Source organism: Schistocerca serialis, chromosome 8, assembly GCF_023864345.2.
Source record: "Schistocerca serialis cubense isolate TAMUIC-IGC-003099 chromosome 8, iqSchSeri2.2, whole genome shotgun sequence".
Lineage (NCBI taxonomy): Eukaryota > Metazoa > Arthropoda > Insecta > Orthoptera > Acrididae > Schistocerca > Schistocerca serialis.
Window position 1 is genome coordinate 200,549,852 of NC_064645.1, and position 26,725 is coordinate 200,576,576.

The window sequence follows — 26,725 nt, forward strand, 5'->3', positions numbered from 1 at the left end:
AACATGGATGTAATATTGCACACTGGAGTCAAGAAGGCAGTCAAAGCCAAAGCTGGTTGAAGTGCACCAAAGAAGGCAAAGGCCATTTTGTCAGTTGGTAAGAAGGGGGTGGTCACTTTTTCATGATTCCCAAGGAATAATCATCATAGAAAACTTGAAAAAAGGCACAACCATAACTTGACCCTATAATACTTTGGTGCTGGATCGTCTGAAACTTCCATAGGCTGAAAAAAGATCAAGGTTGACACGCAAAAAGTGCTGTTTCACCAGGATAATGCACCATCCCACACACCAGCGATAACAGTAGCGAAAGTGCATGAATTAGGCTTTGAATTGGTTCCTCAAGCACCCTATTCACCAGACTTTAGCCCCAAGTGACTTCTTCCTGTTCGCTAACTTGAAACTTTGGCTTGCTGGGAGTAAATTTTGGTCAAAGAAGAAAATGATAGTTGCAGTCAATGAGTATTTTGCAAAGTTTGACAGAAGCTATCTTTCCAGCTGGATGAAAAAAGCTGGAGGATCGCTGGACCAAGTGTATATCCCTCAAAGGAGACTACGTCGAGAAGTATGGTGAGTTGTTTATGAAACAAACATTTTTTCTTGCTTTTTTATCAGACTTATAAAAACCACTCTGATATTCCTGCAATGATGGACTAACTATAATCTCACTTATCAATAAAATGACTTTGTCCTTGACAATGTTGCATCTTTTTTCTGGCAGTGTACATGATTAAATTTATAGGTGGTTTGGTGGAACACAAAGTAAAGAACTGCACTTCTGGCAACAAAAAATGTCTCTAACCCAGCTGGGCATCCAGTCAAAGTGCACTTGGAGGACAGATACAGGTACGTCACTCCATGCTGCAGCAACTAGATTCTAGAGTTCATAGTGGCTGGCGAGTCATGGCAAGCTGATCCATCAACAACCGATGACCAGATGTTTTCAGTGGGTGAGAAATCTAGAGAACTTTCTGGCCAGAGCAACACTTGGACATTCTCTGTATTGAAGTAGATGAAGGCAGCAGAGGCCAAATACGGTCTTCTGTTATCTTATTGAAAGGTAACGTTATGGAGACCTGGAAGGTAGAATACAGCCACCGACCAAAGTATATCGTCTATTGTTTAAATTACCAGTTATGCAAACCAGAGTTGGTAGTGTTGTATACCTAGCGGCATCTTAAACAAACCGTTGCTTTTCGCCGCAACGCTACTAATATTTAATACATGTTTCTCTTTTCCTTTGCAACGTCAGTTCTACACATATACTCAAGCTTACACTGTCGTCATCGTCAAGAGTTAAGTGGCGTACTAATAGGCCAGGCGGCACTTTCGTATGTAGTTGGCGGAATTACAACACTCACACATCACAAACTCATGGAGCTTTCATTTGTTACCAGCGCCTATTCCCATGCACAAGTAAGGGTATAGCCGGTGTGAAAATTAAAGTTAATGTAGCACGTCGTGATGTCAATAGGTTCCTTGATGACAGAATCCAAGTACGCAGATGCAGGGGGGATAAGATTTTCGTTTGTTTGGCAAATGCAGGTTTGTCAAAATCGTGCTATTTAATGTGGCGTCAGTGTTCCAACAACCACATTTACATGGAATTTACGAATTCCAGGAGCAGTGAGACCGAGGTCTTCTTTCACTGAGCACAGCATGTCCTTAATCTTCTTTGATAGTTGACAAATGGATTAAATACCTTCCTCTGCACAGGACTTTGTCCGATTTCAACTGACGCAGCTTTAACAAAGAAAGAAGTGCTATAGGCTGATCGTCTTGTGATGTCTGGGTAAGTGGTCATCAAAGAATGGTTCTCCCTTGTCATTGCGATACCTTAACCCCAATCACACTGATCTGATTTGTCATCGCCCGTATAAGCAGTGGATCTGATTAAGAAATTTGCACATAGGGCACACACAGTTTGTTATTCTGAAAGTTTGCCTGAGGAGTTCACAAACCGTAAAGCACTCTTCAAGGAAAAATCGATACTCCACCCAGCAGAGCAGTAGGGCATTATTAGTCTAACAAAAAACCAGCATTGGTCAAAGGGGATAGTGCGCCGGCAAAATCCACAACTGTTGGCATCGCCTCGTTCAAGATGGCAGGATCCTCCGGAAATTTCAAGTTAAAGTGATTTTCCGCCCACTAATCATGATTTTAGAACTTCTTGGATTCATGACAGATGATTCGTTATTACAGAAGGCTGCAGTACACAAAATTCTTTGTCAACTTTATACGGCTTATAGAGGTCATACCACAAACATCTTGGAAGAAAGTTGTGTTTAACATCAATGTTGCACTCAGATTTTACAACCCACTAAGTCTGCCATCGCTGGACATTGCTCATCCCTTGCGCGTACAATAACATACGATAAAGCAACAATTTTGGTTACTGCGAATTCGTTTCGGGACTCTTATCAAAGAGTCCCTACAGCTACGCATGGCAGAAAAGATTATCAATTGGAACTGCAGTCATCAGTTGGCTAACAAATGGAAACCCATTATTGCCACGAATTATTCTCTGCGAATATAACAGAGTGCACCGTCATCTACAGCAAGCAGCAACCCACGGAACAGTTTAGTTACACATTTCCGCCACTGAGGCCGCTTTCTGCTCGCTATGATCTCACTCTACGTTTATATCTGTGCATCTTTCCATGCGCACTAGGTGTATGCGACAATTGCACGAAGAGGCAAAGCAGCATTGCAGTGTCACACGTGGCTCTGATTTGTGTGCAAAGACCACCATGTGCAGGCGATGGAATCTCCCCACTCCAGTCGGGGAGGTAAATGTGCAACAGTCGTGCACCTGTTCAAGAATTTCAAGAATTTTATTCACCATAGATCATTTTACAATGATATTGGCTTCGTCATACAAGATGTACTAGTACATACAGAATAACAAAATAAACTTCTGTCAATACATTATAAATACATTTGAAGCATGGCAGTGTACCAAATTACAAAGGATAGCTTTTAAAAGCTAACGCAACAAGCTACCTTATAATCTAATATAATAAGGTATTTTATTGTTTATAGTATAAACTTTGTAATTACACACGATTAACCACAGCACAAAATTATATGTTTAACTACAGACAACTTTTAAATGCTTATATTCTCCTCAGGCATCTCAAAGAATTCTTTAATGTCATAGAATGGATGATATGACAGCCAGCTGTACCACTTAATCTTAAAAGAATTTGTATCCATAGACTGAACATGAATTGGCAGTTTATTGAACATTTTGAGTGGGTTAACTTTGTGGGAATTTCCTGTTCTCGCTAATCTGTGGCGCGGTATGTCTAAATTACCGTTCGCCCTGGTGTTGTGTTCGTGTATTTCCTTTCTGACAATAAATTCTGAAATATTATTTTTAATATAGAGTACAGACACATAGATGTATAAATTTATAATTGTAAGTATTCTGAGTCTGGAGAAAAGAGGACGACAGTGCTCCCTATGACCTCTTTTACATATTATACGTATGACTTTTTTTGTAATTTCAATACGTTTTTGATGTGAGGGGAGTGCCCCCATATAATAAGACCATATGAAACATGTGACAGGAATAGCCGAAAGTATGTCACCCTGAGGTACTCCAAGCTCACTACCTCCCTTAGTTTCAAGAGAAGATATGCCACCTGAGATATTTTTTCACATACATGATTGACATGTTCCTCCCAATATAGTTTTGAGTCAATGTGAATACCTAAGAGTTTTACTGACTTATTGCCTACTTCATTTGATGTTCCCATTAAAAGTTGTTGTGTTTTGTCAGGGTTGCATAGGAGCTTATTGGCTGCAAACCAGTCCAGGGCCTTATCTAGTGTTTCTTTTGTTAGGTTATTCAGATCTGAAATGTTCTGATGTGTGGTAAGTAGTGTTGTATCGTCAGCATAACACACGACAGGATGAGCTATATTTCACTGCTCTGTTCATACGTTATTTTGTTTCACCCCTCTCACTGTTGAAAGACTCCGCTTTTCTTTGTACGCATTAAAATTTGCCTTTACATTAATATTACGGCCGAGTGGTCTAACTAGAAACACATGAAATCTGAAGAGAATCAGTTATTCTGATTTTTCTTATTGACAGTTGGTAAATTCTGCCGACTCTAAAGACATAGTGAAACGAAATAACTGTTTGCAGTTCCTCACAAATTAGTAAAGCTGGAAATAAAAAAGGCAAACATGAAAAAAGTAAAAATACCATTGTTCAGGCTGCTGACGAATACGTCTTGAAGAAGAACAGTAATTCTTCGGGTCTCGATGTACTGAATATTGTTCCTTTACGAGCCGCTTTCATTCGTAAATAGTTAGCGTCGACGAGAGAAAATACAACAACACTGAATTGTATTTTCAATGGAGATAGCTGCTTCTTCTGTTCCATTGGCACTGCAGGGCATATCATTTGCCGTCCAAAGCTCCCATAAACAATAGAAATTCCCCCTCGGTTGAAAATTTGGCGCATTGTTACTACTTCTCTCTAGAGCTTTGAGGCCGAAAGTAAACAAACAAGAAACTCAGACCAGTCTAATTAAACACATGTAACAAAATAACACCTTCTACGTCTTCTGACTGCCCCCCCCCCCCTCCGCCCTTGCACGCACATACACGCACTAACGCTTAAGGGATTTGACTGAAGTACACTCTAAGACAGGGGCAGGCAAACGTTGCACGCGGCTCATGAGCACTCAGCGCTGCACGTGTGCTGCTCGCGTGCAATCGTCGAACGGGACAGTGCCGACAGCCTGCAGGTTGCGGCAGTGTAGTAGCAGGCTAAGCTGCGGACGTTGAAGCGAAGCGACCACTACGTAGTGAACGTTGTATTTCAATAACCGAAAAATGCAGAGTGAATCAAGGAAACGGAGAATTGGAGATTTGCTATTTTTTCAAAAAAGGAATGGGAGAATCATTTGTTCTCTGTGGAAAAACGTGAAAATTGGAAATGTATAATATGTGACAGTAGTCTCGCTGGTGAGCGAAGTTTAATATTGAACGCCATTATAATAAATTTCAGTATGTTGCCGTTCTTAGTGCAATAAAAGAGGAATTTCTCAAGCGATTTGGAGATATATCTTACTTATCCCAAGCTTTTGAATAGTTCTCGAGAGAATCTGGTTTCTGTAGATGATATTCATCTCAGTTTGCAAATGGAATTAATAGATCTACAGTGTAATTCTCGTCTGAGAGACAAGTTCCTTTTGGCAAGACGTGTAATAGATTTTTATCACGACTTTCCACAGCAAGAGTTTCCTCGTCTCCATCGTGAAGCCATGAAAATAGTCAATGTTTGGTTCGACATTCGTTTGTGAGAGATTTTTTTCTGTTGTGAAAATTAATAAGTCTCGGTTAAGAGCAAACATCAGTAATGAAAATGTACGTCACTGTTTGCGTTTGTCTGTATGTAGAAATTTTGTTCCAGACATTAAACGTATTGTAAACTCCACCTGTGATAATTAAATAAAACGTATCGTAGGTAATAGGTACTCTTTCAAACCATGATTACTTTCAAGCACTCCTACTAACCTTATTCCTTCATTTAATAAAGCAGGCCAGGAAACAAAACGCATTACAGGGGACGAAGCGGAGAGACGGTATGATGGGGAGGGGTGAGAAGTGGGTGGCCAGCTTGCCCCTGTGTGCACGCAGAACACCTGTTAACTGCACACGTGCATGTGCACCGCACCCGTGCAGAATTCCTGCCCGCCCCTGCCTAAGACATAAAAAACGACGCATCAAGAAGGAATTATCCTAATGGGATGGAAATTGATAGATGTGACGCAAATGTACAAACAAGAAAGAGCTTCACAAATTGAGCAAGTCTATAATGCGCTGGTCCATCTCTGGACATTATACAACCAGTTATTCGCCTTGTCATTGATTGGTACAGTTTTTGGATGTTCTCTTGAGAGATATCTTGCCAACAGGCGTGTTAGATCGTCAAAATCCCGAGCTAGTTGGAGAACCCCGCCCAAAATGCTCCAAACCTTCTCATCTGGGGAGAGTTCCCGCACTTTTGTTCGCCAAGGTAAGGTTTGAAAAATACGAAGACAAGTAGTAGAAACTCTCGTCGTGTGCAGCATTATCTTGCTGAATGTCACATCTCAGTGAGAGACGTGACACTTTCAGCACAGGGCAGGAGTATGTAGAGGAACTATGCCTCAAGTTTAAAAGAATAGTTGACCATGCACTGGATAGATATTTATCCAGTAGAACAGTTCATAATGGGAGGGAACCTTTATGGTATACAGTCAGTGTAAAGAAACTTCTAAAGAAACAGAGATTACTGCATATTAGGTATAAAACAGAGCGTAGGGCTATAGATAGAGAGATGCTGAATGAAAGGCGTTTGGCGGTCAATAGAACAGTGCATGGTGCCTTCAGTGACTGTTGTAGTAGAATATTGTCAAACGATCTTCCACAGAAACCAAAGAAATCCATGGCGCATGTAAAGGCTGTTAGTTGCACTAATTGTATTGTATTAAACTGGGGACCTAGAAACGATGGAGAGGCTCCGTCCCGACGTAGCCCTCAGTGGTTCACAACAACAGGCCACAGCAGTCTACCCACCCCACTGCCGCCCCACAACGAACCCAGGGTTATTGTGCAGTTCGGCCCCCAATGCCCCCCCCCCCCCCCCCCCCCCTCGGGAACGTCCCATACCAGATGATTGTAGTCCCAACTGTTTGTGTGGTAGAGTAATTTTGGTGTACACGTACGCGGATATGGTGTTTGCGCAGCAATCGCTGACACAGTGTAACTGAGACACATTCGCCGAGGTAGATGGAAAACTGCCTTAAAAATCATACACAGGCCGGCCGGCACACTGGGCCCCAACACTAATCCGCCGGGCGGATTCGTGCTGGGTACCGGCATGCCTTCCCACTCGGGAAGCACCTCGTTAGACCGTGTAGCTAGCAGGGCGGGCAGCTGCACCAAAGGTAGTGTCCAGTACCTACCAAATGAGGCAGGAATTGGAAATGAGGGTAGCAAAGAAAAGCTGAAATGCTTAACTCCGTTTTAAAACGTTCCATCACAAAGGAAAACCTAGGAGTATTGCCCCAATTTAACCCTCGTATCACTGGAAAGATGAGTGAAATAAGTTTTAGGGTCAGTGAGAAAGAGCTGAAACCATTAAAACTGAACAAAGCTCCAGGACCCGATGGAATCCCTGTCGGATTCTGTACCGAATTAGTGGTTGAGTTTGCCCCTCTTCTGACTTTGATCTGTGACAGATCCCTTGAACTTCAAACTGTGCCCAGGTCTTGGAAAAAAACTCAGGTCAAACCTGTCTACAAGAAGGGTAGTAGAAGCAATCTGCAAAACTATCTTCCAATATCCTTGACATCGTAACCAGCATCTATTACAAAAACATCAATCATGTGAAACCCAACTCACACTTTTCCCACATGACATACTGAAACCTTTTGACCAAGGCAATCAGGTAGATGCAGTATTTCTTGATTTCCGAAAAGCATTTGACTCAGTACCACACCTACGATTATTGTCAAAAGTACAATCGTGTGGGGTATCAAGTGAAATTTGTGACTGGACTGAGTACCCTTTTGCAGGGAGGACGCAGCATGTTATCTTGAATGGTGAGTCATCGTCAGATATACAAGTAACTTCAGGTGTGCCCCACGAAAGTGTGTTGGGACCCTTACCATTCATGCTGCGTATTAATGACCTTGCAGGCAATATTAGTAGTAACTGCAGACTTTTTGCAGATGATGCAGTTATCTATGATGGAGAGGCTCCATCCCGGCGTAGCCCTCAGTGGTTCACAACAACAGGCCACAGCAGTCCACCAACCCCACCGCCGCCCCACAACGAACACAGGGTTATTGTGCAGTCAGATGGTGACAAGATTTCAAAGTGGTGCAAATACTGGAAATTTCCTTTAAATGTTGAGAAATGTAAAATTATGCATTTCACAAAATGAAAATGTTTAGTATCCTATGACTATAACATCAATGAGTCACTGTTGAGTTTGGTCAACTTACATAAATACCTGGATATAACATGTTGTAGAGATACGAAATGGAATGATCGTTTAGGATCAGTCGTGAGAAAAGCATGTGGTACACTTTGATTTATTGGTAGGTTACTGGGGAAATACAATCAGTCTATAAAGGAGATTTCTTACAAATCACTCGTGCGAACGTTCTAGAATATTGCTCAGTTGCGTAGAACCTGTACCAAGCAGGACTAGCAGGGAAAATTGAACGTATACAGAGAAGAGCAAGACGAATGGTCACAGGTTTGTTTGATATGTGGGAGAATGTCACAGTGATACTGAACAAACTGAACTGGAAGGCCCTCAAAGACAGACGCAAACTATCCCAATAAAGTCTGTTAACAGAATTTGAAGCTGTTGTTTGTTGTTGTGGTCTTCAGTCCTGAGACTGGTTTGATGCAGCTCTCCATGCTACTCTATCCTGTGCAAGCTTCTTCATCTCCAAGTACCTACTGCAACCTACAGCCTTCTGAATCTGTTTAGTGTATTCACCTCTTGGTCTCCCTCTGCAATTTTTACCCCCCACGCTGCCCTCCAATACTAACAAATTTCTCTTCTTCAGAAACACTTTCCTTGCCATTGCCAGTCTACATTTTATATCCTCTCTACTTCGACCATCATCAGTTATTTTGCTCCCCAAATAGCAAAACTCCTTTACTACTTTAAGTGTCTCATATCCTAATCTAATTCCCTCAGCATCACTCGACTTAATTTGACAACATTTCATTATCCTCGTTTTGCTTTTGTTGATGTTCATCTTACATCCTCCTTTCAAGACACTATCCATTCCGGTCAACTGCTCTTCTAAGTCCTTTGCTCTCTCTGACAGAATTATACAATGTCATCAGCGAACCTCAAAGTTTTTATTTCTTCTCCATGGATTTTAATACCTACTCTGAACTTTTCTTTTGTTTCCTTTACTACTTGCTCAATATACAGATTGAATAGCATCGGGGAGAGGCTACAACCCTGTCTCACTCCCCTCCCAGCCACTGCTTCCCTTTCATGTCCCTTGACTCTTATAACCGCCATCTGATTTCGCTTTAAATGATTACTCTAGGAACATACTACAACTGCCTACGTATTGCTCACGTAGGGGTCGTGAGTATAAGATTAGTGTGGTGTCACCGCCAGACACCACACTTGCTAGGTGGTAGTTTTAAATTGGCCGCGGTCCATTAGTACATGTCGGACCCGCGTGTCGCCACTGTGTGATCGCAGACCGAGCGCCACCACAAGGCAGGTCTCGAGAGACTGACTAGCACTCGCCCCAGTTGTACGGACGACGTAGCTAGCGACTACACTGACGAAGCCTCGCTCCTTTGTCGAGCAGATTATTAGAATAGCCTTCAGCTAAGTCAATGGCTACGACCTAGCAAGGCGCCATTAGTAACATTGCATGTATCTAAAGAGTCTCACTTGTATCGCCACAATCTCCAGATGTACCAAAAGGATGGATTAAAGTTAAGTATTCCAGAAGCTACGTACTTTTCTTTATAGCATTCATTACGTATCCTGTTTCAGACCTCACGCCATCCAGCTGTAGCTTAGCGCGTGCCTTTCGGCTTCCTTTCATTGTGTCTAGGCTGTCTTGTCTAGACACAACAATTAGAATAATTACTGTAGGCAAAGATGCATTCAAAGAGTCTTTCTCTCCGCACTCCATGCATAAATGGAACGGGAAGAAATCCTAATAACTGGTACAATGGCATGTAACCTCTGCCATGCGGTTCATAGTAGTTTGCAGAGTATAGATGTAGGTGTAGAAACATACACCCAGGATGGCTTGCCTCGAAAGGCAACAAAACGAAGCGTAGAGACTCTTCGATGTACCATTGTCCTATAATAATGATCGAAACAGACGAAATGAATTAAAATTTGTCCTACGGCCAGGATTCGAACCCGGGTCTTCTTGCTTGGTAGACAAAAATGCTAATCATTACACCACTGCACTACGAAGGTCAACTTTGCTGCACGAACTACCTAAGCTGAGTGCCCTCTCCAACAGAAACTTCAATTCATTTTTCCCTTACATATTGTCACTACTGCCAGGGCTCTCCGATATTGGCAAGCACCCCAACATTGGACGTAATGGGACGTCCTTGTAATATTGGTGATCTTATAGATCATATATTTAAATGTTTCCCTGAGACATTTAAATCTCTTTTTATTATCTACGAGAACGATCGAAACAGACGAAATGAATTAAAATTTGTGCTGCGGCCGGGAGGGCACTCAGCTTAGGTAGTTCGTGCAGAAATATTGAGCATGGTACTGCAGTGGTGTAGTGGTTATCATTTCGGCCTAGCACGTAAAAAGACGCGGGTTCGAATCTCGGCTGCAGGACAAATTTTAATTAATTTCGTCTGTTTCGATCATTACCGTAGATAATAAAAGAGACTTAAATGTCTTAGGAAAATATATAATTATAATATATCTTGTCCTATAAGTCCGCCGGGGATGAGAACCAAAGGGATCCTGCTATGAAATGAAATGGTACACCTGGCCTTCACTCCGGTTGTAGGAGCGTATGGCGGGCGACAAACAGGCTGGTACCCAACCGCTGTCTGGGACGTTTCCAGACAGTTCTTCGCTGCTCATCGGGGCTCAGTTCGAAGTGGAACTCATCACTGAAGGCGATTCTACTCCACTCACTGACATTCCAGGAGAAGAGGTGTCTGTAGATGGTCCGGAAGGCGGTAAGATAACAACCTGATTGTCGCCCATCATACGGCCCGACATAGAGCTATTACGCTCTGGGGTACCATTTCTTTTCATAGGAGAACTCCATAAGCACATCGATATCTACGCCTCGTTTTATTATCATTTATGGAAAGTAATCCTGGGCTTTCATTTCAGCAAGATAATGCCCGCTCGCACACGGCGAGAGTTTCTACTGACTATATGAAGATGGTATCTGTTCTTTTGGACATGTCCGAAAGAACAGATACCATCTTCATATAGTTAAGGCTAACCGATCATTGACCTTCTTCTTCTGTGCTGGACGCACACGCATTGCCCGAACCCTTACGGGACTCGGTAAGATTGTCTGCCTTAAGTAATGAGTGCAATGGGCAGGGGCACCACGAATGTAGTGTGCAGACATTAAGTCGGGAATGTGGGTCTCACGGGGTACGTGCAAGGGATAAATCCCTGCAGTCGCACTATCCTCTGTGCCCTCAGTGGCTCACAATCAGATGGATAGAGCGTCTGCCATGTAAGCAGGAGATCCCGGGTTCCGAGTCCAGGTCGAGGCATACATTTTCAACTGTCCCCATTGATGTATATCAACGCCTGTCGGCAGCTTAGGGTCATGATTTAATTATAATTTCTTTCTACTGATTGTTTTCGTGCTTGACAAACCCTAACTCGGCCAGCAAAGTCACCGGATCTCTCGCCAATTGAGAACGTTTGGAGTGTGATGGGCAGGGCGTTCCAACTAGCTCGGGATATGAACGACCTAAAGCGCCAGTCGGATAGATTTTGTCACGATACCCCTCAGGAGGACATCCAGCATCTCTGTCATTCAATGACAGGCCGAATAACTGCTTGTATAAGGGCCAGAGGTGGACCATCACGTTATTGACTTGCTCAGTCTGTGAAGCTCCTTTTCTTGAATAAACCATCCAATTTTTCTGAAACTGAGATCATTTGTTTGTCTGTACATGCGCTTCAGATCTACCGATCAATGTACCTTAACGCAGTTTTCCAGGGATTTCACAGGTGTGTTGAAAATTTCTATGTCGACATTATACATCGTTGCAGTAGGTACCTGGAAGTAGATATCTTGAATTGAGGTAATTGTCTTGGTAGGAAGAATTCGAATTGTCAGCCATCGGTACAGCGTCGCACTGTTTTGTATTTCCCTTCCCTATCACTGGCTCAACAAGGTTAAGTGTTACTTTGAAATAACGAGTAAAATTTTTAAGCAGATTTCTATTTACCACCTTTATCTCATGCATGCATTACTCAAAAGGCATTAAGAATTCTCGTGCTTGCACTTCTTTTTACGACTTCATCTTTGTCTCAAAATAATACTAGCTGCGGTAGCAGCTGCTGTTAGCAAATGGGACGTCTTAATTACTGGAACAATGTGTATGGCTCTGCGTAGGTGTGCTTTTCATTTGTTGAACTTTTGGTGTGGAATTAATTTCCTTCCTTATTTGATCTGAATGTTACCATCTTGGTTACAAGCTCGGTAAAACCTAGGAACGTTTTTACATTTATTTTGCTGTGCACATCTTTCTGAACAGGAATCTAAATGCTCACTTGTAAACCACTTGGTACATCGTTAGGGTCTGTAACCAAATAAAATATTGTGCTGCATTTAGACTCGAGTAATTTTTTTGGAGAGCATTTTCGCCTTTGCCACTCAGCTCTTCTTAAGAATGACCGTAATTGTCTTTATACCCATACATACAGTCTGAGAACCCTTACTGAAAATTTGTTCAAATACGACAAGAGTTCGTACGCTGGCGGGATTTAATGGTATTTATTGCCTCCTGTTTTTCACGTCACTGTCAGATTCCAAGCAGAGCTATAGCTTGGTGCTGCAGCTAGTTCCTAGTTCCTCGCTAATTGTTTGCACTCGAGCCACGCGAGACAAATGTCACGATTGTTCGAGCACCGCGATAAATCCCATCGTGCTCTGCGCCGTATCGAGAAATCTCGCGCCGTTCGAACGCGAGTATCGTTTGCACAGCTAGGAGTCAGTCTTCCACGGAAGACTTAGGGATGTCCAGCAGTTGCGCTGGCGTAATACTGAGCGTGGCCAGCTGCCTTCCTGAAACATCATCGAACATTTATCCATATCTTGCTTGCTTTACTTATACGAAGGCTGATCACCAAAGATAGAGACTGACTTTTTTTTCACAGATGTTTATCACTACATGTCAGTGTTCACAGGATCTATTTGAAAGTACTTCCTCTCTCACTGGAATGTACTTTTTATAGCGTCTCTGCCAGTTCCTCTAATGCAGTCCATTCTTTGTCAGGTCCTTGAGAATCGCCTCACTTTTCTTGATCATTGCTTCAGAGGTCGCAAATCGAATGCCCCAAACTTAACCTTTAGCGATGGGAATAAAAAAATCACAGGGTACAAGATCGGGGATATTAAGCGCATGTGGAACACAGGGAATGTTGAATTGAGCCAGAAACTGGATGATTTGATTTACGACATGAGGCCGTGCATTGTCATGATGAAGCCGCCACCCAGTCTGTGAAAGATGTGGTCTTTCTTTGCAATTTACTTCCTTACTTTAGCCAATGCTGACGTGTAGCATTTTGCTGTAACAGTAATGTGAGAGGGAGCTGCATGCCGGTAAATCATTTTATAACAGTCTAATAGTGTGATCATCGTCACTTTCAATGCAAATGGAACAACTTTCGTCTCTTTTTAGTGTTGTAGGGCCTGGCGATTTCCACACTGTGCTGGCTTGTTTTCCTTCAGGTTCGTAATAATCCAACCAAGACTCATCATCGGTGATAATCGATTCCAGAAACGCATCCTCTCCATCAGCAAAGAGACGTAGCACTTCGCAGCTTGTCTGCATTCGCACAGCGTTTTGTTCAGCGTGGCACGCAATTGGCATAAACAAGGGTCATATTTCAACACTTCATTGAGGTTATGTAATGTTGTCCTCCGATCCTCAAGAACAGTCACAGCAGCTGTGCAGATGTTCATTGCTTGTCACGGAGAAGCCGAACCACCAGACCCACCTTGTTTAAAACAGACAAGTCGGTCTCTTTTGATGTCCTTGAACCACCTAAGCTCTATTGTAAGAAGTAGTGCGTCTTCGCCATACGAATGCTGCAACCTTTCATAAGTTTCAGTGGCTGTATGGTGTAAACCAGTGGTAATCAACCTGGTCGCTGCCACCCACTACTGGGCGTTCCCGCTTTCGTGTTGGGCAGTATGCGGTGTGGGTTTTAACAAATTTTCATTGAGTTTTCGTAAAATTTTGATATAAAGTATCTAGTAAGTAATTATTATTCTATGCTAAAACTTGCTGCATCTCTGCTTTATAAATTTTATAAATTAAAAGTTACTTCTAGATTTTATAAAACACCGTTACTGTGGAATCGGTGGGCGTTTGGAAATATTTTACTACTAACAGAGATACAAAAGTGGGCGGTAGGAAAATAAAGTTGAGCACCCCTGGTTTAAACGGGCACAGTACTTTATTGCACCTTACTGCTCCTCTCGTTCCACCTCAGTTCTTTGGTATGCGAAATGCAAAGAGCTTCTACAAAATATATCATTCCTACAAACCAACCGATAGGAGAGAGCTGCCGCCTACGGACATTCCACATAAAAACCTTCTCTTTTCAAATATTCGTGTTACAGATAGGACTGAGCCGTGGTGCGCCTTTTCTGCCACACCAGCTCTTTGGCACGACTATCGATTACCCGGCTGTACTACTATCTTTGCCCCTGTTGTGATCTGGCGGCAGGGATTTGCGGTTGGGAGTTGGTCGTGGGACTCGCTACGAGACTCTAGGACGTGCTTGAGGGGACGAAGGAGCAAAACACGCGGGCTCGGCCAGCAGCGGCGCGGTCGGTCTACCTTGCAGGACGGTCGCGAGTTTGTGGTGCACCTGCTTGATGTCAACTCCAGACGCTGCTCGTCGCCTTGCTTTGGTACCTGTTTTCTCGGACGAGACCATTTCCTCGAGACCATCACGAACAACGCTCTCCATCGGAGGTGTAAGTGGTTTTCGTGCCTTCGTTTCGTGGAACTATTTGCGTTGTAGCGACTGTCACTTGTTGGTTGGTCAGTTGCCCTAATGTATGTGTTGTTGAAGTAAGAGCATCCGGCAAGGTGCGTGATCGCAAGGAGACCAGCAGTCACTACTTCCTTTAAGGAAACCAGCGTCCCCAAAAGATGTAGTAACTGTAAGGTATTGAAGATATTAGGTCATAGCCTAGTTGTAATTTTCTGCATACCAAGCTTACGCTATTGGCAGTTACATTGCAGACCTATGCAAGGAAATTAAAGTGCACAAAACCTAGTTTGTGCTGAAGTTGTGCATTTGAATAACGTAATATTATCTTGATATTATTTCCATTTCATCTTTGTATACTCGTACATTGCCGGCCTTAATGATATGTGCAAATATTCTTTGCCTAATTATGAGAGTGTAAAAGTCTGATATTTTAGTCGTTTTATTGAAAGCACTTACTGGTTTTTTTAAAATTATATTATTATTTATTGGTTCTTAACTTATATTAATTGATGTTTGCTTGGTGTTTGCCATGTTTTCTGAGGTCTGTTTGTGTTCCAGTTTTACTGCGAGTTTGGGTGTGTGGGAGCGGCGCCACATTCTGCTTCTGTGCACAGAAGCTGTGGCGTGTCGTCTAATGGGAAGTGACTCCCGGTTCGGCCCCGACGTTTAGGTGTTGTTTTGGACAGCTGGTCTGCCGCTTCCGGCATTTTAAGTTAAGTCACCGTTTGCCCAGGGCAGCCTGGCGTCATTGCCCGTTTGGTAGTTATTGAACATATTTTATATATATGTAAAAAAAAGGTTTTTTTTTAAAATTGCTTGGGAATCAACTGCATTAGTTAACTTGTTGTGCTCCTTGTGTTATTTGGCTTCGTAACGGACTGATGTGCTTTGTAAATCATTTTCATATTACTGATTATTGCCTTATTATTATTTTTTTTTAAAAAAAAGGGGGAACATATGTGCCACCTTGCAAAATCACCTTCAAATTGTACGCTACTGGCCATTAAAATTGCTACACCACGAAGAAATTATACTAGAACTGACATGTGATTACATTTTCACGCAATTTGGGTGCATAGATCCTGAGAAATCAGTACCCAGAACAACCACCTCTGGCTGTAATAACGGCCTTGATACACCTGGGCATTGAGTCAAACAGAGCTTGGATGGCGTGTACAGGTACAGATGCCCATGCAGCTTCAACACGATACCAGGGTCATCAAGAGTAGTGACTGCCGTTTTGTGACGAGCCAGTTGCTCGGCCACCATTGATCAGACGTTTTCATTTGATGAGAGATCTGGAGAATGTGCTGGCCAGGGCAGCAGGCGAACATTTTCTGTATCCAGAAAGGCCCGTACAGGACCTGCAACATGCGGTCGTGCATTATCATGCTGAAATGTAGGGTTTCGCAGGGATCGAATGAAGGGTAGAGCCACAGGTCGTAACACATCTGAAATGTAACGTCCACTATTCAAAGTGCCGTCAGTGCGAACAAGAGGTGACTGAGACTTGTAACCAATGGCACCCCATACCATCACGCCGGGTGATATGCCAGTATGGCGATGACGAATACAAGCTTCCAAAGTGCATTCACCACGATGCCGCCAAACCCATAATGCGACCATCATGATGCTGTAAACAGAACCTGGATTCATACGAAAAAATGTCATTTTGCCATTCGTGCACACAAGTTCGTCATTGAGTACACCATCACAGGCGCTCCTGTCTGTGATTCAGCGTCAAGAGTAACCGCAGCCATGGTCTCCGAGCTGATAGTCCATGCTACTGCAAACGTCGTCAAACTGTTCGTACAGATGGTTGTTGTCTTGCAAATGTCCCCATATGTTGACTCAGGGATCGAGACGTGGCTGCACGATCTGTTACAGTCACACGGATAAGATGCCTGTCATCTCAACTGCTAGTGATACGAGTCTGTTGGGATCCAGCATGGCGTTCCGTATTATCCTCCTGAACCCACCGATTCCATATTATGCTAACAGTCAATCCGACCTTTATTAAAGTCGGAAACGTGACGGTATGCATTTCTCCTCCTTACACGAGGCATCACAACAACGTTTCAGCAGGCAACGCCGGTCGACTGCTGTTTGTGTGTGAGTAATCGGTTGGAAACTTTCCTCATGTCAGCATGTTGTAGGTGTCGCCACCGGCGCCAACCTTGTGTGAATGCTCTGAAAAGGTAATAATTTTCATATCACAGCATCTTCTTCCTGTCGGTTATATTTCACGTCTGTAGCACGTCATCTTCGTGGTGTAGCAATTTTAATGGCCAGTAGTGTAATTTGTTTCTTAACTACTGACATCTCCAGTAAGTTGTTGTAACTGTACATTTGATATTGCTGGCCGCGGTGGTCTAGCGGTTCAGGCGCTCAGTCCGGAACCGCGCGACTGCTACGGTCGCAGGTTCGAATCCTGCCTCGGGCATGGATGTGTGTGATGTCCTTAGGTTAGTTAGGTTTAACTAGTTCTAAGTTCTAGGGGACTGATGACCACAGATGTTAAGTCCCATAGTGCTCAGAGCCATTTGAACCATTTGTACATTTGATATTGTCTTAAGTACGGCCACGTGTTGATTGCCTGTAATTTGTTTTACAAAAGCTTGTTGAATAAATTGTTATTAATTGATGCGCTAATTGCTGTGCTAAGGGGTGACTTAGTAGGGGCCCTGACATTCCATGCTAAGTGTTCTCCTCATCCCGGCTTCCTAAGTTACATGGAACTACTTCCGAAGCTATAGGGAAAAAAGTCTCTACGGTAGGAGTTGGAGAAACAGAAAGGAGTCTCACAGCTGCAGGGTCGATGACGCCGAAGTCCTCGCGGAGGTCGCCCTGTTGGTCCCGCCAGGAGACGGCCAGCCCGGCGAAGACGCGGCCGAGCGCCGCGGCGCGGCAGAGCAGACGCAGCGGTCGCGTGGCGCGCATGCGCAGTGATGCGGTCGGCCGCACGGCCAGGGACTGCACGTGCAGCGCCAGCTGCGGGCTGCCCGGCGCGGAACACCAACACGTATACACGCCGCTAGCTGACGGCGCCACGCGCGTCAGCTCTGGAGACAATGCAAACGCTCTCACCCCGCGTTACTTATTGTAACTTAATTTAATTTCTAATCTTCTCTGTAATTGCAGCAATACTGCTATCTTTGTGTGGCGAATTTAGGTGCCTATTTACACGCTCCCTTCAGCACTCAACAAAGAGCTCCCGGGAGTTATACCCAATGCTTCAACAGTGATGTCTGAGAAAATTACGTACAGGGTGCCCGAAAAGTCTTTCCCTGATTACATAAATTGATAACTCAGGCTAGAAGTAAGATACAAATATGAAACTGGTGTCTAATTGTTTACAAACTATCAAAGTTTGTTTCACACATCAGTAAACTTCCACATGAGCACTCTTGGTAGCTCGTAGCACATCTAGGCGATGTTCAGTTTCCGTCCACACATTAGCCAACATCACTGGAGGGATCGATTCAACGACTGTGGTTATCCGTTGCCACAGGGTTTCAAGATCCAGTACACGTGTTCGGTATATCTCGTCCTCGACATAACCCCATAAAAAGAAGTCTAATGGGGTTATGTCAGGAGAGCGTGGAGGCCAAACCGTTGGCCCATCACGATCAAACCATCGCCCAGGAAAGGTCATATCGAAATAGGCACGGACGTCCAAACCCCAATGAGGTGGTCCACCGTCTTGCTGAAACAAGACATCGGGGTGATATTGAAGCAGCTGAAGAACAGCATACAGTTGCAACATGTCCAGATACGCTGCAGATGTGATGGTAGCTTCAGTGAAGAAGAATGTCCCGATAATTCGAGTGAGCCATAGCGCGCACGAAACATTCACGTTTGGACTGCCTCTTGTGTACTCCATGACGTCGCCAGGGGGTTGTGAACCCCAAATGCGCACATTATGGCGATTCACTACTCCACTGACAAAAAAGGTCGCTTCATCGGAAAAGGCAATTCGTCTGAGATAACCATCATCGTCCTCAATATGTGATAGCATTTCGACTGCAAAGTCGTATCGACATGTACTGTCATTGGGCAACAATGGAAGTGGAAGTTTACGGATGTGTGAAAAAAACTTTGATAGCTTGTAAACAATTAGACACCAGTTTCATATTTGTATCTTACTTCTAGCCTAAGTTATCAGTTTACGTAATCAGGGAAAGACTTTTTGGACACCCTGTATTTCAGCTACGCCGGAATCCTGACAGTGTAGCTTTTCAAAAGGAGGACAAATACGAGGGTGGCTTCATTAGTCTGGTAAATTTCCATGAAAGAATGGAACATTTTTGTTGCGCCTTCATGGTTGGTAAGCTCGATTATTCCAAGCGTCATACACTCCTGGAAATTGAAATAAGAACACCGTGAATTCATTGTCCCAGGAAGGGGAAACTTTATTGACACATTCCTGGGGTCAGATACATCACATGATCACACTGACAGAACCACAGGCACATAGACACAGGCAACAGAGCATGCACAATGTCGGCACTAGTACAGTGTATATCCACCTTTCGCAGCAATGCAGGCTGCTATTCTCCCATGGAGACGATCGTAGAGATGCTGGATGTAGTCCTGTGGAACGGCTTGCCATGCCATTTCCACCTGGCGCCTCAGTTGGACCAGCGTTCGTGCTGGACGTGCAGCCCGCGTGAGACGACGCTTCATCCAGTCCCAAACATGCTCAATGGGGGACAGATCCGGAGATCTTGCTGGCCAGGGTAGTTGACTTACACCTTCTAGAGCACGTTGGGTGGCACGGGATACATGCGGACGTGCATTGTCCTGTTGGAACAGCAAGTTCCCTTGCCGGTCTAGGAATGGTAGAACGATGGGTTCGATGACGGTTTGGATGTACCGTGCACTATTCAGTGTCCCCTCGACGATCACCAGTGGTGTACGGCCAGTGTAGGAGATCGCTCCCCACACCATGATGCCGGGTGTTGGCCCTGTGTGCCTCGGTCGTATGCAGTCCTGATTGTAGCGCTCACCTGCACGGCGCCAAACACGCATACGACCATCATTGGCACCAAGGCAGAAGCGACTCTCATCACTGAAGACGACACGTCTCCATTCGTCCCTCCATTCACGCCTGTCGCGACACCATTGGAGGCGGGCTGCACGATGTTGGGGCGTGAGCGGAAGACGGCCTAACGGTGTGCGGGACCGTAGCCCAGCTTCATGGAGACGGTTGCGAATGGTCCTCGCCGATACCCCAGGAGCAACAGTGTCCCTAATTTGCTGGGAAGTGGCGGTGCGGTCCCCTACGGCACTGCGTAGGATCCTACGGTCTTGGCGTGCATCCGTGCGTCGCTGCGGTCCGGTCCCAGGTCGACGGGCACGTGCACCTTCCGCCGACCACTGGCGACAACATCGATGTACTGTGGAGACCTCACGCCCCACGTGTTGAGCAATTCGGCGGTACGTCCACCCGGCCTCCCGCATGCCCACTATACGCCCTCGCTCAAAGTCCGTCAACTGCACATACGGTTCACGTCCACGCTGTCGCGGCATGCTACCAGTGTTAAAGACTGCGATGGAGCTCCGTATGCCACGGCAAACTGGCTGACACTGACGGCGGCGGTGCACAAATGCTGCGCAGCTAGCGCCATTCGACGGCCAACACCGCGGTTCTTGGTGTGTCCGCTGTGCCGTGCGTGTGATCATTGCTTGTACAGCCCTCTCGCAGTGTCCGGAGCAAGTATGGTGGGTCTGACACACCGGTGTCAATGTGTTCTTTTTTCCATTTCCAGGAGTGTATGAAGAACTTCAACAATGCACAGCATACAGTTCATTGTTGACAGCGGGCAGAATTGGTCGGTGTGTCGACTGAGACTGAAAATGGAGAAAAACAAGTTTTGTACTGTTATTAAACATTTTTATTTGAAGGCTTGGACTGTTGCACAAAGCAAAACAAAACTGGATGAAGTTCACGAGAGGTATCCACTGTCACTGAAGACCATTTACTTTAGGATTCATGAATTTAAACGCAGTCGGACAAACACCGAAAAAGAAGCGCTCTCCGAGTGTCCATTTGAGCCTACCACAAAGGAGACCACTGACAAAACCCATGATGTGGTAGCGCAAGACGTTCGAATAAACATTCGTAAGACTGCTGAGACTGCAAGCATCTCAACTGAACGAATACGTAACATCCTGCTCAGAGAATTGGCTATGAAGAAGCTTTGTGCAAGATGGGTGCCGTGATTACTCACAGTCGTCCATAAGTGCATCTGGCACAACACTTCAGCACAACATCTGGCGATGCTGGAACACTTTTTGAGTCGCTTTGTGACTTCATGAAGCCCGGATCCATCGTTACAAATGAAAGTCAAAACTGCAGTCAAATCAATGGACAAAGGCGGTTTTTTTTTGGGGGGGGGGGGGGAATTCCCAAGGAATAATCCTCATAGATTATTTGGAATAAGGCAGAACCATAAATGGACTCTATTATACTTCAGTGTTGAAACGTTTGGAACTTGCATGAGCTGAAAGAAAGACCAAGGCTGGCACACAAAAAAGTGCTCTTTCACCAGGATAATGCACCATCCCACACATTAGGATAAAAATGGCGAAAGTGCATGAATTGGTTGCAGAATTGGTTCCTCATCCACCCTATTCACCAGACTTAGCCCCAAGTAACTTCTTCCTGTTCCCTGACTTGAAACTGGCTTCCTGGGAAGAAATTTTCATCAACTGAGGAAGTGATAGCTGCAGCCAACTAGTATTTTGCCGAGTTTGACAGAATCTAATTTTCTGATGGATTGAAAAAGCTGGAAGATCGCTGGACCAAGTATACATTCCTCAAAGGAGACTATGTCGAGCTATAAGGTGAGTTGTTTACGAAACAAACATTTTTTCTTGCTTTTTTTTACCAGACTTATCAAGACACACCCTTATGCAGCGAGAAAATAAATCGACCCATTACGAGTAAAACTGTTCAAGTTTTGTTTATAAACCACAACGTTAATTAATTCGAAAGTTTTACTGATACACATTGCCATGTCGATTGTAAACGACAACTGTAGGTAATTCCAGTTGGGTTATACTTTTTATATCATATTCCGTTTCCAATAAAGTTATGAAACAGTAACAAGAATGAATTTTACTTTTGTAATTTCTGTACGTGATGAAAATAGTCAGAATTCTGTTTCCATATTTTTAAATTTTACTAAAGACGAAATGCTGAACTTTTCGTAAATTTTAAAATTAGAAGGGACATAATGGAAAGTTATTATTCATGTTTCTGTATACTTCAAAAACAGATTAAAATAAGTTAGAAATACAGATAGAGTGACCTTGAATTAAAAAGGCAATGCGCTTATTTTGATTCATTTTAGTAAGTGAGTGATGACTGAGTCACGTAAAAGAGCTAGTTCATTTCAGTAAGCGAATGGTTCTGATCCGATCCCTGAAATAAATGGTTTTCCCCACCCCTACACCATTGCAGTTGACAGTTTCCGCATCACATAAAGTGATTTAGAGTAGAAAATAGGCAGCATGGTGGAAAGAACACGTGACTGTTTTAATTAAACGATACGAACTGAAACTTTCTCTGTTTGGCATCAGAACTAAACATTATCACAAGAGGAGCAAGCACGATACAGCATTAAACGAAATTTACTGTATGTCGAAGAAATAAAGGCCGCAACAACAGTGGAGGAAAGTGAAAAGAAAAACTCTTCCTTAACAATACTGCCAAGAAAGTCATAACATAAAGGCCTGAAAGTGAAATGGTGGTGGTAACGAGGATGTTTACGTATCAAAATTGCATTTATTATGGACTTCGTTTGGTGAACACGCTTTTGGTAGACAGAAGGAGTGTGTGTAATATACATCTAAGATGAGATTTCTTATTAAGATTGCAATTTAATGATTATATCTGACTTAATTTGTAATTTTAAAGATTTAAAAGCACGCTTGTTGCCGTTTTTCGTGGCACAGTTATTTCAGTTATTTTTTTCAAGTTAATAAAATCAGCTAATAGTTTTAACATTTTGTGATTGTTATTTAAGTGTGAGAAACAGAAAATTTACCAGGTTATGGGCCCAAGCTTTTTTTTTTTTTTTTTTTTTTTTTTTTTTTCAAACAGGTATTAAAATACCTGGCCACGAGTGGACTCTCACCGAAAAGTTTTCCGAGACAACGACTGAAGTAGAAAAATATCGTAATCATTTATTCAATGGAACAAATTTCAAAAACTGGAAATTCAGGATGGAAACTCTTCCCGAGGAACTGCAATTTTTACCATTTGTGCAAGCTAATTATCTCGCAAAGGTGAATTGTGTGATTGGCGAGGGGGACACGCAACCTATCGCAAGGGAAAGACGACTGGCTGTATTGGCTGAACCAGATTGGAAAGTCTCATCTTATTCAACGCACTGCCAACAATCACGCGGAATATGCGACAGATAAAGTAACCTCTTTTGATTTATGGACATATCTGTGCAATACGGTTGAGAGAAAAGGAATTGCTAGTCAATTTTTGTTGAGAAAACAATGGTTAACTATGAAATTTAATGCAACAAGAGTTTGATAAGTTGATCCGATATTTACGGTCGAAGAACGAAGAACGCGTTCCTCCTACTTTTAACGATGCCTGCGGAATACAACGTAGTGGTCACTGCAATCGAAACGCTCTCAATGAAAGACTTGACGCTGAGCTTTGTGAAAAATAGGCTACTGGATGAAGAGTCGAAGCGGAAGGGAGTCGTCGGGAGGGAAGAAATGGTTCGTCAGACTTCAGTGAAACAAGAAATCAGCAAGGAGCTTTAGGGAACTCACTCAACTTTACTTGTCATCGTTGTCGATAGCGTAGTCACAAAAAGGCTATTTGCGGAGTTAAATTAATAGAACAAGAACTCAGGAACCAGTAACTCAGTGATCGTGGCTAACGTCAAAGAGGAAGATGGTTTTTGTTTTGCAGCGTCAAGTGAAGATCAATCAGCGAAAAACGTAAATTGGTTCTTGGACTCTGAAGTAATGGAATACTTGATTAACGCAAGACACATGCAACTAATTTAAAGGCACTGGAACAACCAATTAAAGTTAAAGTAGCTAAGCCAGGCATCATTCTAGAGGCTAAAGTAAAAGGAGGAATTAAAGTTAAAGGAAATAAAATTTAGTTAACTATTAAAGATCAGTACCTGATCTTAATTATAATTTGCTGTCAGATAGAAAATTGGAAATGAAGTGTTTTCGTATCACGTTTGGAAAAGCTCAAGGCTTAATTAAAAATGGAGAAGAAGCTATTGCCATTGCAAATAGGACTTAATCTCGGCTATGTATGTACTTCTGTATGCACTTCTTTTCAGAGATGGTTGCGGGACTCGGCTGTTCGCTACAGGATGTAAAATCAAATACCTGTCAGCCGGCATACGATGGTTGAAGTAGTCGCTATAGCAAGCAGGATCTGCAGGTACCAGGTTTCGAATGCCGGGCCCTGTTTTGAGCAGAACCAAGGTGCAATCTTCCTACACGTCGGTCAAGTGCATGAAGATGGCATAGTAAATCGCCAAAACTGGTAGCCAAATAAAATAAGTTTGGAAATTAGATGGCTGAAAGTGTTTGATTTGACATCCTCTCAGCTCTATGTTTTAAATTTTTTTACAACGTAAAGCCTTCCCATCTGCTTCAACTGAAATTGATGTGAAACAGTGGCACAGCAGATGAAGCCATTTGAGTTATGATAGCATTAAACGCCTCCACTCACAAGTTGATGGTATGGAACTGGACATTTCAACAATCCCCGTAGAACGATGCTCTCATTGTGTCAAAGGAAAACAATCACAACAGACGTACAATCACACTGGGAAATGTGCCACCGGACCTCTTTGGAGTGTGTTTGGATGTTATGGGCGCTCAACATCGAGGTCATCAGCGCCCTCCGACTCTTGATTTGATCCACAGTGACTGTATGGAGCAATCGCACTGGAATCGTCCCACGGAAATAAGTATGTGCTCACGTTTGTTGACGACTTTGCACTTTTCACAGTGGCCAATGAACTGGAATCGAAGTTGGAGGTAGCTCGCTACCTGAAGATGTTCCGTGTCATCATTTCAGTTTGAAGATCAGCAGATTGCTCTGTGACAGTTGTCGTGAATACATGTCAAACGAGTTGGGGCAATTTAGAAGCTGTTCGTACTGCCGTATACCCACTACAGATAAGTCCTACTGTGACTGAAAGGAAACGTTCCTGCTGCTTAGTGGTACATAGAGAAACCTAACTTGAGTAAGCTGAGAGTATTTGGATGTATTGCTTATTTATTGGTACCAAAGGAAATTGAGAACAGGGAAGTGTGACAGCAATCCCTTGAAGTGTTACTTCACTGGTTGCTGTCCTAATAGCTACAGACTGTGGTGTCCAGAGGAAGGAAAAATACTCACAGGAAGGTACATTTTTTTCTACGAACGTGGATTTGACATTACAAGTATATTGACTGAGGACTGGTTTCTGGAACCTGTACAGGAATAATCTGAGAAGGAACACAAAGACAATAAAGAAGAAGAATTCACCGAAGAAAATGTTAAACAAATGGTGAGGTCATGAAAGAATTCCCGTACCAGAACTGACGAGTGATGAAGCGGAAACAGAAAAGCAAGCCGTTCGAGGTTCTACCACGAAGAAGAAGGCTCCTAAATACCTGGATGACAATGCTTTTCTTGCATTTAATGCTGAACCATTTTTCGATGAGCTACCAAAAAGCTACAAAGAAACTGAAAGTCGTCAAGATAAGGAACACTGGTATAAAGCTGTACTATATGAAACTGACTCTATAAAGGAGAAACAAGACTTGGATCTTTGTTAAATTACCCCCTGGAAGAAAGTCCATCTGCAGCAAGTGGGTGTCCAGATTGAACAAGCACAGGGATGGAAATGTCATAACACACAAAGCTACACTTGTGGCAAAAGGATGTTCACAGAAAGGATTTGACTACGAGGAAACATATGCACCAGTGGCTCGACTTGCAACTCTTGGAATAATGCTAGTACTGCAATCCAACAAGGACTGGTTCTGGAACAATTTGATGTCTGCAACGCTTTTCTTCATGGATTACACAAGGAGGAAATATACATGGTTATTCCTGAAGGAGTGAGTTTTCCTGAAGAAATGGAAGACACACTTGGTTTGGTTTGCTGGTTACAGAGATCTTTATACAGCTTAAAGCAAGCACCACTAGCACGGAATAATTCTATTCACACATCTCTTATCTCTATAAGATTCACTCAGTCAGAAGCAGATAAATGTCTGTGCTATATGATTTTAAAGGAACTTGTCATTTACATTGAGACCTATAATGATGAAATTCTGATGACAGGAAATAATAGAAAGGAAACGAATAGATGAAATTTAAGTTGAAGCAGAAGTTTAAAGTAGGGGAACTGGGAGAACTACAATCATACGTGGGAATCGAGATTTCAAGGAACAAAGGAGAAACGTATTTGAACCAAACGTCATATCCGAAGAGATGCTACAGCGATTCAATATGCAAGATTTCTACCGGGTCAAAAGGCACCTATGGAAGTAAAACTGGAAATCAAGGAATTCCGGTCGATAAGCTATGCAGAAAGCTGATTGGATGTTTGACGTACGCAATAACAGCAACAAGACCTGATTTTGTGCTGTGATCTACTTCCTGAGCAGATACCAAAACACATCGGAAGAGTCTGGAGATCCTAGAAAAGGGTCTTGAGATATATCAAAGGAACCATAAATATGAAAATAGGTTATCGAAAAGGGAATCAAGAAGTTCTTCTGGCTTCTGCTAATACAAACTGGGACAAAAAAAAAAGACGCAAGATCTACCTCTGGTTATCTGGTACAATTTTTTGGAAGCATCGTCTGTTGGACAACAAAGAAACGGACCAGTGTTGCTTTACTGTTGATTTACTCTGGCCGAAATACTTGCTGGAAAATATTCGAATCCCACTCCAGCTACCAATTCGTATATTCG

At 43.2% G+C, this 26,725-nt stretch overlaps 1 protein-coding gene across 1 annotated transcript in view; it reads right to left on the reverse strand.

Moving 5' to 3' along the window:
- Window positions 1-26,725, reverse strand: part of LOC126416914 (uncharacterized) — a 306,432-nt gene that overhangs the window by 12,809 nt on the left and 266,898 nt on the right. Inside the window, exon 21 of the mRNA XM_050084797.1 lies at window positions 17,557-17,813. Within this exon, the coding sequence (XP_049940754.1) occupies window positions 17,557-17,813 (257 nt within the window). The remainder of the gene's footprint in view (window positions 1-17,556; window positions 17,814-26,725) is intronic.